Source organism: Diospyros lotus, chromosome 13 (assembly GCF_014633365.1).
Source record: "Diospyros lotus cultivar Yz01 chromosome 13, ASM1463336v1, whole genome shotgun sequence".
Taxonomy (NCBI): domain Eukaryota; kingdom Viridiplantae; phylum Streptophyta; class Magnoliopsida; order Ericales; family Ebenaceae; genus Diospyros; species Diospyros lotus.
The window spans coordinates 40,336,670-40,349,922 of record NC_068350.1 but is presented as its reverse complement, the minus strand read 5'-3'; the positions used below and the strand labels follow the sequence as shown (position 1 = coordinate 40,349,922).

General features: G+C 41.3%; 2 protein-coding genes across 46 annotated transcripts in view; one reads left to right on the top strand and one right to left on the bottom strand.

Annotated features, from left to right (window-relative positions):
* Window positions 1–13,253, bottom strand: part of LOC127789339 (aquaporin SIP1-1-like) — an 80,433-nt gene that overhangs the window by 42,384 nt on the left and 24,796 nt on the right. The gene's annotated exons all lie outside the window — the stretch shown is intronic.
* Window positions 1–13,253, top strand: part of LOC127789328 (O-fucosyltransferase 1-like) — a 128,683-nt gene that overhangs the window by 97,008 nt on the left and 18,422 nt on the right. For 42 of the 45 annotated variants that reach the window (XM_052318240.1, XM_052318239.1, XM_052318235.1 and 39 more), the window contains 5 exons: window positions 3,631–3,788; window positions 3,900–4,107; window positions 11,344–11,422; window positions 11,538–11,608; window positions 11,863–11,951. In XM_052318240.1, coding sequence (XP_052174200.1) covers window positions 3,631–3,788; window positions 3,900–4,107; window positions 11,344–11,422; window positions 11,538–11,608; window positions 11,863–11,951 — 605 coding nt within the window. The remainder of the gene's footprint in view (window positions 1–3,630; window positions 3,789–3,899; window positions 4,108–11,343; window positions 11,423–11,537; window positions 11,609–11,862; window positions 11,952–13,253) is intronic. The other 3 variants (XM_052318246.1, XM_052318245.1, XM_052318279.1) reach the window with 1 other exon arrangement.

The following is a 13,253-nucleotide window of genomic DNA, read 5'->3' as shown; positions in this document are numbered from 1 at the left end:
CATCGACCAAGGCGTGAAGTGGACGTAGACCGGGCGACCTTGCATTTGGAGCGATCGCGAGCAAGTTCGGAAGTGGTTGATCCATCATGTTAGTTGATTATGATCGGCAATTTAGTTGCTTATCAGAGGCACTGAATTCAGGTGAATTTTGACACTCCTTGGACGGTGATTGGGTGAGTGATTGTAGTTTGGGAATTCTAGAAACTCCTAATCGAGTTTTGAATTCGAAGACGGCCATTAGATCTCGGAACTAATTCTGTATTAGGAGTTGCCAGAAGCGGCATGGACTCCAACAATCCTTAGCAGTAGGTTTGGGAAGAAGTAGCAATTTCCGACAATATACGCTTGAAGTACTCAGTGATTGGGTGAATACTCCACTGAGAATCTTGGTTGGGTGGCTATTATGAGTAGGTACTAGGTAGCAATCAGTTGCAAGCCATAATTGAATACGGACTTGGGAGGCGAAGCAAGAAGTGGATGTTCGGCCACGAATTTCGGCAAGCTCCGCACGAAGTGGAAGCAGGTGGGGGCAGTCGTTGAATCACAATAGTCGCACAGGGAGTCTGGGCGATCTTGGACTTGCTATGATCCAGTGTTGGAAACAATTGCAACAAGCGATTCCATTGGAGAAACGCCATCAATCGGGCAGAATTCTGGGGAGTGGAAAGAATACATGTGAATTCCAGCAAATATCTTGGCGGCGAAATTCAAGGACAGACCAACCATGTTTGTTGATCCAAAGTGGAGCAAATCTTGAGCGATAGCTGATTCGTAGTGGTTCGTTGCAGTGAATTTCAGCGATCAGGTTGGATTGCTGTCAGTCCTAGACTCCTGAACAACAATTAATTGCAGATTAGGGAAGGTAATGGTTGCAGAGCTAAGAGTCACAGATCCTTTCCTTCATAAAATTACTGCATCCATCAGGTCTTAATTACGGGGAATTCCTTCAGTTACAACACAATCCAACAAGGGAGGCGAGCAGCCCAAGCCATTCTAGTACTGAATTTCGGCGATCTGGCGGAACTCCGACGAGTGGAAGGAATACATTTGAGTTTTAACAATTTGGGGTGCAATTGAGTGGTTGGGTAAGGCGAGTCCGATAGTGATTCCAATAAGTATAAGGAATTATTGCAGCAGGCGTGACAAGACAATTGATAGCCCTAGGCAACTCTTGAAGGCCAACCAAAGTTGTTGTAACATGCAAATTATCCTGTATCGGGATCAGGTTTGATTTTCAAAGAGTGAATCCAATGCCTAGGGTGATAGACGGCTGCCATAGCACTGAGGATTGGAGTTCGGGAGGCAGACTTCGTTGGCAAGCTAGTCATTCTAATCTGTTTAGGCTATTGCCGGTTGATGTGATTAATTTTCAAGCAAGAGAGTAGCCTCAATGGCAGCAAAAAAATGCTTCATTTTTAGTTGACCAGAAGCATCAAACATGGGGAAAGAATTTTGAGAAGGAGATCAACCAAGGGGACAAAGAAACAAGAAGTGGGATTCATGAAACGTGTGAGGAATTTGGTTGTATGTTCCGCGAGAAGTTACAGGAGTTTGCGATGATACTGACTAAGAAGTATCATTACAACTTCCCAGCAGAATACTTCGATGATTATCGCCAAAGTTTTAACAAAGAGGAATTTCTTGGAGTGGAGCAACTGAAGGAGAAGTCAAGATTATGTCAGGTCGATTCACTACTTACTTTAAATTGTGGGCAGCAAATAAGTATTCTGATTTGAGCAGCAATGACAGGAAGATGACTGCAATATTGGAAATGATATTGGCAGTGAAAAGCATTATCTAAAGGCAAGTTGTAACAATCTGGTGGCTAGGATAGCAGGTACAAAGGAACAATCAGATTCGTTGGGAAAAGTAGTTCTCGATGAGGATGTTTCAGATGATAATTATGAGAACAAAAAACAAGAGATGATTGATGCAGTCAATCAGATGACATGAATGACAAAAGGCCACAAGGAATTGCTGGAATTGGGGATGAGTTATGCATCAATGCTTGAGAAGTTTGAAGAAAAAATAAGACCGCAAGATGCACCTATTGAAAGGTTGCAAGAGGAAAATAGGGTAGCATTTGATGAAGTGACTGAGGAAGCTAAGGCCAATTCGTTACATCTGTTGACTAGTGTAGGGACTGAAGGATTGGAGGGTGTCCAAGATCATAATTCTATAAGAAAGGGAATGGGTGGTGGAGTTCCTAATGATAAGGTTCCATTGCCTATGGTTTTAGATAATGTTAAGGATTCCTTAGCTAGTGATAAGGCGAAGACAGCACCAGCAGGAGGAAGTCTCGCTTATTCTAAATGGTGTCACCATGTTGCTGTCGAGAGTTTAGCTGAGAAGAACAAAGCTGCTGCTGCTTTGTTCGTTGTTGCTACAACTGCCTGATTAGAATTTTTGTCACCCTTGTTGAAGGGAGGATTGAAGACTGGAATTGATGTTGCAGCTCAGCAGGTTGTAAGTGGTGCCATGCAAGGAATTAATGGTACAATGTTTGCTTATGGTGTTACTAGCAGCGGGAAGACTCATACCATGCATGGAGAGCAAAAGTCACTTGGGATCATTCCATTGGCAGTGAAAGATGTCTTCAAAATTTCTCCATCTAAGCTGTGGAAGAAAAGGGAAAAAATAAAAAAAAAAGCATAATGGAAGCTGTGAAGGTTTGGCATGTCTTGGGGACAAGATATGTTTCAAGGTGGGGAAATTGTCATGTCTCTAGGAGGATTAGAAAGACAATATTGTGATAGGGATATAAGAAATGGGTAATATTGTAATAGGCTTATATTAGTTTGTTAGGAGATATTTTAGTTAGTGGTTAGAAGCACATGGATGTTGTTATGCAATTAACTAGAAGCTGATAATGCCTTTAAAAGGCTGCTATAAACAGAGGAATGCTGATGCTGATTTTGATAATTGAATTCTCAATTCTCTCCTAAGATTTCTCTCCAATCTCTCTCTCTCTCTGTCGTTCTTTTGCCATTCTCCCTCAATTCTCTCTAATTTCTCCCCACATTCTTCTTCAATTTCGCTTCTATACATTCTGTTCTTGACCTTAACTGTATCGAATCCTTCCGATTTTCATTCTAGTCCTAGGCTAAACCCTAGGACCATGGCACAAACTTCTAGGCCTGCTGATGCTTCACAAGAAACCTGACAGTCAACTACTCATAACAATCATGGCCCATTTCCTTCATTTAGCTGACTTATCAATCGACTCTCACGTGGTTCCTACTCAATCTTTACCTTATGTAAGTCCAACCCACTTAACATGCATTCATTCTAAGTGCTCAAACCATGGTAATCACATCTATCCACATATAATGCTATCTCACATACAATTATACAAAGTAACTATGTCTTTACATACTTCCAAGTTTCAAACTGCAACATGCTATGAGACCATAGTAACTACAAGCCATGATACGTGCCTTCAATTTTCAGAACACAATAGCACATGTCCAACCCCAGGCTTGTTTTCTTGCTTTCTAGGTGTTGTCTTAGTTTGGAATGATAATGTGCACATGGCATTAATACCATTGCTAAGGAAGGGGATATATGACATGTTCACAGATAATTAATGCACAAACATGAAAACTTCTTTCCAACCTGTTTTGCTCTCAGGTGCACTCTAGGCTCAAGTCCCATTCCCTTGGCCAACATTGTTTACTACTACACAAGGGGCCATTAAGCTCAACTGGGGCGACATACTATAATAAGACCCCAATCGTTGCTCATTTACCAAGCTTGATGGATGCAACACCTTCAATCCAAATGAGAAGGTAAACTACATACTTTGTTTTTGTATTTATATTCTTGCTTGATTATTGTAGTATTCCTGTGCGATTGTGGTTTTTCTCTTGAGTTCATTTGGATCTACTGTTCAATTGTAGGCCCGGGGATGGAGCGGCCACTCACAAGAGAGGAGGAGGAGGACACTATCGCCCCCAGCTAAAGCAGCATCTGAGCGGAGGAGGAGGAGTTAAAGGGCTATTTGGGAGGTTGTCCATTGCAGTCGTTGTCCTCGTGATTTGTTCCATTTCGTTATTATCCACCTTGAAGAGTAATAACAACCAGCCCATCTCCCGATCTTCATCTGAGGTCGGTTTTTCTATTCTCTTACAATTCTCTAGCTTCCGATTTGAATGGTTTTGTTTGTTTTTTTTTTCCCCTCTTGATTCCCTTACTTGAGAAGATACTTGTCACAACTTGACTTGTGACAAGCTGATACTAGCTCTGAAGTAATGAAAGAGGAATGAGAACAGAAACAGAAGGATAGAAAGAACGGGATGAAGAGGGAGAATAGAGAAAAATAGAGAGGAAATGAGAAGTAGGAAGATAATTTAGATTCTATTCATTGATACCTCTCCAGAGAACCTTGGAGAAGATATGTACTAGCCGGAGGTAGGGTAAGTCTGCCATAGCAGATTCCTTCCCTCATGCGGTTGCAACCAACCTTTTTGCCCATTGCATGTGGGGCCCAAAACTAACTCCCAACAGAAAAAATACAGCTAGATAACTAAGGGTTACAGCAATGAGAAATAACAGAATATTCGGGTACTAAGAAATTAAAATCTCCAAGCAAGCTGGTTCATCTCGTGACAATTTTCCCCCCTTAACAGATTTCTTGTCCTTAAGAAATCTTGAGTAAGCTGGCTGATCTAGGAAACTTCTTAAGCAAATCTGGCAAATATTCCCATGAGTTGTTTTCTGTTGAGCCTCCCTTCCATTTGATTAAAACTTGAATGAGCGGGACTCTTTGGTAGTAAATTACCCTCCTGTCCAGCACAGCCTCTGGCTCTTCCACCTTATTCCCTTCCTTTGGTCGTGGGGGCAATGTTGGGTTCACCCGTTCAGTCCCCACTGCTTTCTTCAAGAGAGAGACATGAAATATAGGGTGTATGTGAGATTCTTCAGGGAGTTGTAACCTGTAGGCCACTTTCCCTACTTTAGCCACTACAGTGAAGGACCCATAGTATCGGGGGCTGAGCTTAGACACTTGCCCCCACGTGATCGACTTCAGGTGGGCAGGCTTGAGTCTCAAATAAACCCTCTCCTCCACAGTAAATTCTCTCTCGCTTCTTTTCCGGTCAGCCACTTGCTTCATTCTGTTTTGTGCGGACGCCAATTCTTGTTTTAGCTGCCGTCATACTTCACTCCTTTGTTGTAAATATTCCTCAACCGAGGCTACGGTGGTGTGATCCCTCATAGCTGGTAGGATGGGTGGTTTATATCCAAAGAGGGCTTCAAACAGAGACATTTTGAGGGAAGAGTGGTGGTTAGAGTTATACCACCACTGTGCTAAGGTTAGCCACCTATGTTATTCCTTAGGTTGTAGGATACACATACATTTCAAGTATGTTTCTAAACTCTGATTTACTCTTTCAGTTTGCCTGTTCGATTGAGGGTAGTAGGCTGTTGACATACCGAATTTAATTCCCATCGCCTTCATGAGTTTCTGCCACAAGAGACTTGTAAAAATCTTGTCTCGGTCCGAAATTATTATCTTAGGAACACCATGCAGCGCCACCACCTAGTCTAAGAAAACCTTGGCCACCTCCTTGGCAGTGTAAGGATGAGCAAGCCCTATAAAATGGGCGAACTTGGTTAGCCTATCAACGATTACCAGAATGATGTTCCTTCCTTCAGACCTCGGCAACCCCTCCACGAAATCCATTGAGATGCTCGACCAAGTCTGTTTGGGTATGGGTAGCGGTTGCAATAGTCCTAGGTAAGCTACATTTCCATACTTGCATCTCTTGCAAGTGTCATAGGCCATCACAAATTCCTTCACTTTTGTCTTTAGCCTCGACCAATGGAAGAGTTGTTTCACTCTCAGGTATGTGTTTTGAACTCCCAAGTGTCCCCCTATCGGTGATTTGTGTAGGGCTTGCAGAATCTTTTTCTTGAGGCTGGCACTATTACCAATTACAATTCTGCCTTGATACCTTAGTAATCCGTCCACTAAGGTGTAACCCTCTTGTTATTCGAATCCCACTGCCAATCTTTCTAACACCTCTGTCACCATTTCATCCCTTTCATAACTGCGTATCACCTCCATGCACCAATCTGGAATCACAGCCGTCATAGCTGTGCTGCCTCCTTCCTCATGGCACCTTGAAACCGCATCTGCTCCCTTGTTCTCTTTACCCTTCTTGTACTGAATTGAGTAGTCCAAACCCATTAACTTGGCCATCCCTTTCTTTTGCAGCTGAGTTTTGAGCTTTTGTTGTAACAGAAATTTCAGACTTTCATGATCAGTTTTGATTACAAATCTTCCTCCTTCCAGGTAGTGCCTCCACCGTTCCACTGCCATCAACACCGCTATGAACTCCTTCTCATATATGCTGAGCCCTTGATGTTTAGGGCTCAAGACCTGACTTAGGAATGCCAACAGCCTTCCTTCCTGTACTAGCACTGCCCCAACTCCAGTCCCACTAGCATCTATCTCCAACATAAAGGGTTTTGTGAAGTCTAGCAGCCCCAAAATCGGTGATGTGAATCAGGTTGCTAAAGCCTCACAAGATCTGTTGAGCATTAATGGAGGCCCAATATCTGTTGAGCATTTATGGAGGCCCAATAACAAGATATGGGATTGATAGATTTGATTGATTGAGAAGATTTGCAAGGTTGCAAGATTTGGGGTTGATTGATTGATTAGTTGATTAATTGACAAGATTGCAAGATTTGGGATTGATTGATTGATTGGTTGATTGATTGACAAGATGTGGGGATGATTGATTGATAAGATCCAAGCTTCCCTTATTTCCTCCTTTGTTTTAAATCTTTTCTATTTTAGATAATTCTTGTTTCTTTATCAGATTATGTTATTTCCTTCTTGTAATCAATTCCTACTATTCCTAGGATTTGATTTGTTTCTTTCTAATTTAGAATTTGAGTTTGGCTATATAAGCCAATGTAACCTGAGAGGAATTTAGTTTTTGATCAATATTATTTTGTGAGAGTTTTCTCTTTGGTTCTTCAATGAACTATTTTGAACTTATCAAGATTTTATCTTGTGGCGTTCATCCTTGACTTATCACTCACAAATCTTCTCATCTATCTTGAGTGTGGCGTCAACCCTACCTTCTTATACCTTTGGTTCTTATCTCTATATAGATAACGGGTCAAGGTCCTTTGTTTTCTTTATTATGAATCTGTTTTAGAACGATCCTTGGCAAAGGAACCATTTTTGATCGTCGGGTCTCACCTTCCTTCGTGGGGTTCACATCAACCGGCACCCTGCTCATGGCCTCCTTCAACCTTTGAAAGGCTTCTTCTGTCGTAGTATTCCAGCTGAATCCCCCCTTCTTCAACAAATCAGTTAGAGGTTTGCTGATTGTTTCATAGTTTTGCACATTTCGGCAGTAGTATCCCGTCAAACCTAGGAATCCCCTCAGGGCCCTAACCGAGGCCAGCCTTGGCTAATTTATCATAGCTTCAATCTTCCTTGGATCGGTGCTAACTCCTTCCTTTGATATAATATGCCCCAAATACTCAATTTGTCCTTGACCAAACGCACACTTAGATTTCTTAATGAAGAGTTGATTAGATTTAAGGATTTAAAGGGTAGTTCTATGATGGTTCAAGTGTTGTTCAAAGGTAGGACTATAGACAAGTATGTCATCAAAGAATACAAGTATAAATTTTCAAAGATGTGGTTCAAAAATTCTATTCATGAGGGATTGGAAAGTAGCTGGGGCATTGGTGAGCCCAAATGGCATCACCAAGAATTCAAAGTGCCCGTGGTGGGTCCTAAAGGCTGTTTTATGGATATCTTTGGGATTCATCCTGATTTGGTGATATCTCGAACGCAAATCCAGTTTAGAAAAGTATTGGGTATGATGAAGTTCGTCCAAAAGGTCCTCTATCAAGGGGATGGGGAATTTATCCTTGATAGTCATGGCATTAAGTTGGCGGTAGTCTACACAAAATCGCCATGATCCATCTTTTTTTTTAACTAAGAGAACGGGTGAGGCAAATGGACTTTGGATAGGTCGAATTATGGCTTGTTGAAGCATGTCCCTAACCATCTTTTCTATCTCATTTTTTTTGAATTGGGGGGTATTGGTAGGACCTACTGTTGACAGGTTCTAGGTTGGGTTTAAGATGGATGGAATGGTCAAATAATCTGGCTAGGGGCAAGGATTTGGGTTCCACAAAAAGATCCTCATATTCTATCAACAGTTCACTAATAATTTCTAAGTAATGTACCTAGTCTGGACCTCCCTGTGGTGTGCTGCCAGTTAGGCCAATCTCGTTCTGTATCGTTTGATCCTCCAGCCCTTCCTCTATGGCCATCATTGAGAAAAATTGTGCTAACTGATTCCATCTTCCTTTGAACACTCTTTGTAGCCATTTTCCCGAAATCATTTTACAAGTCCTAGCCTCCTTATCTCTCGATAAAGTCATCCTCTTTCCCTCCTTCTCGAAGGATACTTTCATTTTGTTAAAATCGAAGCTGATGGGGCTCACCCCTTTCATCCAATCCACCCCAAGGACTACATCGCAACTCCCCAACTGCAGCAACCTTAAATCCACCTCAAACTTTTCTCCTTGCATTTCCCAGCAAAAACCGTTATAAGATGACCTACTCAACACCTTTTGGCCGTTAGCTACTGTCACACTCAAGGGAAGTGTCCCTGTCAGCTAACAATTCAACCTTCTGGCCGTGCTTTCATCAAGAAAGCTATGGGTACTCCCACTATCAATCAGGATCATGAGGTTCCCTCCTTTGGTTTGTCCCTCCACCTTGATGATTTTGTTGTTAACTACTCCTTTCAAGGCGTGAATGGAAATCTCCCCATTATCTTCCTCTTCAAGGTCCTCGCAATCTCCTTCCTTCATCACCCCTTCTTCCTGGTTATCATCTCCTTCTAGTAATAGGATCTGTCTTTTGCATTGGTGCCCGACGTGGTATTTATCCCCACAACGGAAGCAGAGGCCAGCGAATCGCCTTTGTTCTCTCAATTGATCCCCATACGGCAGTGAACCTGTGCCCACTCCACCTCTACTCCCATTGCTTACCTTCCCTGGCTCTCTAGCATACCCCTTTCCCCCCGAGTTAGAGGCTCCCGCAACCATTCCCCTTGTTTGCTACCTCTGTTTTTTTAATATTGCCTCCACTGCTAACTCTTGTAGGCGGGCACTCTCTGCTGCTTGCTCTACCGTTTGAAGCCTCAATACTTTAACCATTGGCCTCAACTCTTCGTTGAGCCCACTTAAGTAGTTGGACACAAAATAGGTCTCGGATAGGTGGGGGTTATGTTGAATCATGAGAGACCTGAGCTCTTCAAATCGCACCTGATATGACTCTACACTTCCGGTCTGTTCGAGCTTATTGAATTCTTCTATGACATCCACCATGCTCCTTTCTCCGAATCTTTCACACATTTTCTCCGAGAATTCCGCCCAAGTACAATCCCTTCTTTGCCTTATGCACCCTTGATACCAGGCATCAACCACCTCATTGAAGTAAGTTGATGCCAGTGACACTCTCTATTCGTCAGGAATGTTATACCAATCAAACATTCTCTCACATTTTCGCAGCCACCATCGGGGCTTCACTCCGTTGAATGTGGGAATGTCTACCCGGGGCATGGGAAATCCCGGTTGGTGGATATTACCTGGACCATTCCTTCCCCCGTGGAGGAATCCTTTCCGGCTCATCCTCGGGTTCACCCGCTATTTCCACAACACCTTGTCCACCAGCTCCCCGATTTCCTTGAAGAATTGGTTATGTTCTCTCCCTAGGAGCAAATTCGAGAGATATACTTGATTTTGGTTGTCAAACATTAACATAAACTGCTGCATTTGGGCAACCACATCCTCTCGCACCCGCATTATAGAGCCTTAAAGTCTTCACTCCAATCCTTCCATGGAACTCTCTAGCTTCCGATCCATTGCCACAATCGCTTTGTGACTTTGGTTAGCTCCTAACTCCAATTGCTCTATCCGGTTATGGGTGTCGATCATTGCCGAGTTGAACTGTTGTACTTGCGACTCCAAGGCCTTCATTCGAGTTCCCTCCATCGTCTTTATCCTAGCTTGGTCGAGGATGGTGGCTCTGATACCAATTTGTCACAACCTGACTTGTGGCAAGCAAATACTAGCTCCGAAGTAATGAAAGAGGAATGAGAACAGAAACAGAAGGATAGAAAGAACAGGATGAAGAGGGAGAATAGAGAAAAATAGAGAGGAAATGAGAAGTAGGAAGATAATTCAGATTCTATTCATTGATACCTCTCCAAAGAACCTTGGAGAAGATATATACTAGCCGGAGGTAGGGTAAGTCTGCCATAGCAGATTCCTTCCCTCATGCGGTTGCAACCAACCTTTTTGCCCATTGCATGTGGGGCCCAAAACTAACTCCCAACGGAAAAAATACAGCTAGATAACTAAGGGTTACAGCAATAAGAAATAACAAAATATTCGGCTACTAAGAAATTAAAATCTCCAAGCAAGCTGGTTCATCTCGTGATAATACTTGCCTCTTCGTCTTTAGGTTTTTGATAAGTTAACGTGATGTTTAAATGTGAACTAATTCCCGAAGTGAATGACTTCCACTATTTCTTGTGTGTTTTGAAACGATGTGGAATGTTGGAGTAGCTGGAATTTTGCAGTTGTCTTTGGAAGTTAACTGTTGTCTTCAAACTAATTTGGAGTTGAAGATAAGATGAGTGATACACGATTTAAGATGAGTTTTTTGTTTAAGTAGATTTAAGATGGTTTGATCATGTGAGAAGAAGACCAATAAAGGTTATTGTGAGGAGAGTAGATGGAATGGAATAAGTATTTACCAAAAGAGGTAGAGGACCAAGAAAAACTTTGTGAGAGACAATTAGGTTTGATATTAATTTTGTGGGCCTCATATAAGATAAGATCATAGATAGAAATGAATAAAAGGCTAGATAAAATTCATGTAGCCGTCACCCATGGTGGGATGAGGAGTTGCCATGTTGTTATTGTTGTTGTTGTAGTAGTAGTGCTTCCTCACATAATTATGTACTATAGGAACTAGGATCACTCCTAGTTGGGAAAGCAACATTCACAAATGATTGATACAGTTTGGGAAGTAAAAAAAGAAAAGGATAAACTTCATCAAAAGAAATATAAAGGCTTGAGGCTTGAACAAGCTTCAGTTAAATAAATGAAAAAAGAGGATTCCCAATATAGAAGGCTCCCTGCTAATCTAGGTTGAGAGGGGGTCGTATTGGGACACAACTTTTGTCTTGATTTTTTTTTTTTTTGCAAAGTGGTTATTTCCATAACTCAAACCCATGACTTTCCAGTGACTTTTCAAAAATGAACTTTATACTTTTGGCTTTGTTCAAACAGATCGACACAGAAACTCTTTGGGAAACTGCTGCTTCTGATGGTTGGAGGCCCTCATCTGCTCCACGATTTGATTGGCCCCGTATGTAGTGTCTGGGTTTTCTTCAGAATTCCTATGAGGAATAGTTCTTGCATCTAATTGGAAACTCATAATTTACTAGTTTGATATCCAGTTTGTCCTTTTCATATTGTTGCAGCTCCTCCAAAAGAGAGCAATGGTCATCTGAGGGTTCGATGTAATGGTGGTCTGAATCAACAGCGCAGTGCGGTCTGTATCTATCTAATTCTTCTAATACACCATAAGACTTCCCCTGGATATGCTTTGGCCTAATCTCATGTTCTTTACACCATGCTCTAGTCTAATTTTATCTCATATCTTTCATAATGAAGTTTGCATTTCACAATGCCCTGGCTTCAATATATATCTTGCTTATATTATTCTAAACCTTGGGAGTACCTCAACGTGTGGCATGTTGCATGGCTTGTCCAATATGCATTAAAGTCCTGTTTGGAATGTTCTAGATATGTAATGCAGTTCTTGCTGCACGAATTATGAATGCTACACTCGTGCTGCCTGAGTTGGATGCAAACTCCTTTTGGCATGATGACAGGTATGTTCTCTCAGTCATAAAACTTTTGCCATGCTTTATAATCTTTACCTGGAGTTTCTTCAAGTGCAAATTTATTGATATTGTGTATTGTATTTGATTTGTTAGTCAGTCCTTTTGAATGAAATGATGTGTATTAAGGAGATGTTTCTTTGTGTTAGTAAATAATATGCATGCTATTGAGACATGAAGGGGAGCACGCCAATGTAAAGAAGGCTTATAAAGACTGAAAAGCGCTATATATTTCTTACATAAAAACCAAAAGCCAAGAATATAAGGTTGGGATTTCCCATTGAATAAACCAGCCATACAAAACACACAAAAGATTGAGCCGAAAACCAACTGAAGAAGGCGATTTTCAGGATTATTGGATGGCCAAATCCAAGACAGAGGCTCATTTTCCCCACTATGTTCCATCAGAACAAACATAAAAGAGTTCACCCCTTATTTGATTTAATGAAATTCTATTTATTAGTGTTCCTTATTTTATTTGCATTAATAAAATATCTTCTTTCCAAAAAAAGAAGTGTTCACCCATATTTGCCCATCTTGGGAGGCCATCCAACTGAAGGAATCTTGTACCTGCCTCTTCCTACAAACAAATTAATAGCTGAAGAATCTTGACAGAATCTATTACCTCCAATGAGAAACAGTAAAAAGTTGCATATATCCTGATGAGCAGATTTACAGGAAGTTTCATAGATGAAATAACTTCCATAGAAATTCATTAAGCCGGAAGATGCAAATATATACAACTCCTAAGAAAACTCCTAAACTTTAGGACTAGATTACACTCCTACTATTTAGGTATAGATTACAACAATTCTTAGATTAAGATAAATACATAAGTGCTAATTTTCTTATCTGATTTATACTTATCTTTATCAGCTGGACCTTTCTCTCTTTAATTTCTCTTCTTCTTATCCTCTCGGCCATGACTTAGGCCCAACTTAGGCTTTCTTCTTTATCTTTTCCAACATATCCAAATGATATATCCAATGTTCACAAGCTTCTGTGAATAGCCTAAGATGCTGGCTGCTTCTCCCATATCCGCTCCACCATAGGGCAAAACCATGCTACTAGACCCTTTTAAATACCTAAACACCCACTTAACAGCATTCCAGTGTGTTTTACCTGGATTTGCCATAAACCGGCTTACAACACTCATTGCATGGGCCAAATCAAGTTCTGTACACACCATGCTATACATTAGACTCCCTACAGCACTAGAGAATGGAATACTAATCATCTTCTTCATAGTTTCCTCATCTTTAGGGGACTGATCTGAGGATAAGTTGAAGTGTG